The sequence below is a fragment of the Galeopterus variegatus genome, unplaced genomic scaffold (genome assembly GCF_000696425.1).
Source record: "Galeopterus variegatus unplaced genomic scaffold, G_variegatus-3.0.2 Scaffold3347, whole genome shotgun sequence".
NCBI lineage: Eukaryota > Metazoa > Chordata > Mammalia > Dermoptera > Cynocephalidae > Galeopterus > Galeopterus variegatus.
Genome location: NW_007729458.1, coordinates 148,518 through 151,640, shown reverse-complemented (window position 1 = coordinate 151,640; position 3,123 = coordinate 148,518). Strand labels below are relative to the sequence as shown.

The 3,123-nt window shown below is 45.2% G+C and overlaps 1 protein-coding gene across 2 annotated transcripts in view; it reads left to right on the top strand.

Annotated features, from left to right (window-relative positions):
• Positions 1–1,507: 1,507 nt before the first annotated feature.
• The window catches only part of DARS (aspartyl-tRNA synthetase), a 90,638-nt gene continuing 89,022 nt past the window's right edge, over positions 1,508–3,123 (top strand). The window contains exon 1 of one of the 2 annotated variants that reach the window (XM_008584721.1): positions 1,508–1,670. In XM_008584721.1, coding sequence (XP_008582943.1) covers positions 1,605–1,670 — 66 coding nt within the window. In that variant the 5' untranslated portion in view covers positions 1,508–1,604. The remainder of the gene's footprint in view (positions 1,671–3,123) is intronic. The other variant, XM_008584722.1, reaches the window with a different exon arrangement.

Sequence of the window (3,123 nt, the reverse complement as noted above, 5' to 3'; positions counted from 1 at the left end):
GTATTTTTTAATGGAATGTAGACCATTAAAAATGATCACCAATATTCAGTGTTGCTCTCTGAGGAATGAGTAAATTCTCCTGCCCTGCTGAACTCAGGAATGGCCATATGGCTTGTTGGCCAACGAAATAGGAGCAGAATTTGAAACATGTCACTTCCACGCAGCCACTTTAAGAGCTAGCTTCTCTTTCTCTATGATCATGGCAGCATGTATCAAGATGGAGCATCTATCAGCCTTGGTCCCTCTGTAACAGAACAGGAATCATGACTTATCTTTTTATTGCCAGTGCCTGACATAATGCCTGGAACAAAGTAGATGCTTATAGATAATTATTGATCCATTACATGGGGAATAAAATTTGACCTCACTTGCAAATAGAGGGTAAGCTACACAAGGGCAGGGACCATGTCTGTCTTCTCACTACTGTATCCCAAGACCTGAATGAGGGAGTCTCCAGAGAACTTTCATTTGCTCTGGGGTCCACCTGCACCCCTTAACAAATATTCAGTGTGCCAATTTGTGCCAGGTTAAGACATCACACACAGTTGAAACTTGAAGTATTTAGCCAAGTGCCCAAATTACTTTCAATTTCAATAAAAGGCTCATGAATGACAGTGTTTTAGAAAAAGTCAAACTTGGGGAGATTCATTCATTGGACAAACAACACTATGCACTGCCTCTAACAACGCAACGGGTCCAGGCAATCAGTGCAATTGTGTGAGGGTTTTTGTTGTTGCCATTATGTTTACACCTCACTTATCACGTAGGTACGGGTACCCCAACCTGCCTTAGCAAGCCAACTGCTTGTAACCCAGTACTCCTGTGTCCCAACACGCAGAGCAATGATTTAGTTTGGCCTCCTCTGACCCCAGGCAGCTACACCACCACTAGAGAGAATGAAGACGGGAAAGTTCGAGAGGAAAAACCGGGCCTAAGCTTGGGGTTTGTTTTACTGAAGTCTGCTAAAACCGGTGGGGGTTGGAAGGGCTGAAAGGAGAACAGAGCTCAAGTCGCAGTTCGTATAACTTCGTATAATGTATGCTATACGAAGTTATTACGAGAGAGACTAACCTCCTCATTACCGTAATAGGATTTCCCACCCTATTAACACTGTCACAGAGGACGTCAAGTTTGGGAGGGGACACTCAATCCAAGGCAAACCATATCTCCAAATACAGTCACATTCTGAGTATTGGGGGTTAAGACTTCAACATATGAAGGGAGGGTGGGTAGTTGCGGTTGGGGTGGGGGGACACAATTCAGTCCGTAACACCAGACAATGCTGATGTTGATACTGTTGGTCCAGCAGACAATAACGAGTTCCCGGGAATTCCTTCCAACTCCAGGAAAACTCCAGTAAGGGTGGGGCAAGTGGAGGAGTAGACGACAGCCCGCCGTCACCCGCCTCTCCGAACTCAGGATCTCGAGAGAGCTGTAGCTCTCGCGATCTTTCAGGTGCCGCTCCTCCACGCGGTGGCCGACGGCGTGTGCTGAGACCAGAGGGCCGGGAGGGCGGAGACTGTGAGGGAGGGAGAATCCCCTTTGGCCTGTCGTACGGAAGCCTGCGAGGGACGGTGGTGTCCACTACCCCGTTTCGTGTCCCGATGCCCAGCGCCAGCGCCGGCCGCAAGAGTCAGGAGAAGCCGCGGGAGATCATGGACGCGGCAGAAGTGGGTTTCCTCCTTCCCCGGTCTTGGGAGGACAGAACCCTGGGCGGGACCGCGCTGAGGGAGGTAGTAGGGTGAGCGGGGCCCTGTTATCGGAGTCTCTGTCCGCACTTTCCCTGCAGGTCGCGTGGTCAAACCCACTCCGGACCGCATTTCTCACAGGGTCGCCTTGGAGTCCTGGTCTACAAGTAGCTTGTCCCCGGGGTAGGGTGGACGCGAAGGACCAACTACCCCAGAAGTAGGAGCGGTGGAGTCACATTTAAGCTTCTCTGGGCTAGGCACGTCCTGCACGTAATGCACCCCTTCCCCCCCACCCCCGGCAAATTTAATAACCACTAGTAATCGATATGTTCTCAGCCCTCGTGTTCCTAGTGTTTTGGCAGGTAATGACACTACTCTGTAAAACCTTCTGCCATTATGTTTAATGACCATTTTCCATGTGACAGCTTTAAAGAACACAGGTCATTTTTATTTGCTTTCAGTCTCTCAGTGACCCAAGTGAGGTAGGTAGTGAAGGTTGCGGAGAATGCATTTGAGATAAAGTGACCCAGAATCACGTGGGTAATTCATAACACCCAGGGATCCTTCACAGCTTTTCAGAAAGTAAAGTTTGAAATCATTCCACAAATTATGTGCGCTGTATAATTCTTGAGCCGCTCCTAATTTTTCTATTTAGGAATTATGAATTTGTTGTAGTTATATAACGAATAGGTCATCTCAGAAAACTAAATAGAATAAGGGTTGCTGAAATGTGAATAGTGCTCGTTAGAATGGGTAACACCTTTTTTTGTCTTCTCACACCTTAACCTATTTATTCTGCCCTCAGGCTTCATTGTGTGACTGGATCTTTCTACTCTGGCCAGAGTTGTCTGTCCTTAAAGTGTATTTTACATTATAAAAAAAGAAAAAAAATTGTTCAGTAAGCACCTTAACCTGTCTGTTTTATTTTGGTATAGACACAAAATCCAGTATCCTCCAGACCTAAAGGAAAGGATTCCAACAGTAGCTGTAGAGTGACAGAAACAGATTGTTTCATACAGATCTTAAGTTACCTTGTAAAAATCTAAGGAAATTACTTTTGTGTATTCTTGACCTTTATTATACAAGCTAGCAGTGCACCCTTTGCAGACAGCATAGGCCTAGATATAAGGTAAAGATTGTGGTAGAGTTGTGTCATAACTAGAAGGATCTTGATATTGTTTTAGAGATAAAGTAAGATCAAAATAGAAGGACACTTACCTGTGTAGTCCCAGTATAGTTTGCTGATAGTCTGGACCCTAGGTCTCCTGTTTCCTGTTCCTTACTTTAAGCCTGTAACAAGAAATTTGATATTATTGTTACTGTTGAGCCCTTGTAACCTGGAATCCTGAAGCTGGATTTTGGAAACAGGAAGCTGGTGAGTTTTTTGAGGATTTTTTTTTTTTTTTCCTTTTTTTTTTTTTTTTTTTTTTTTTTT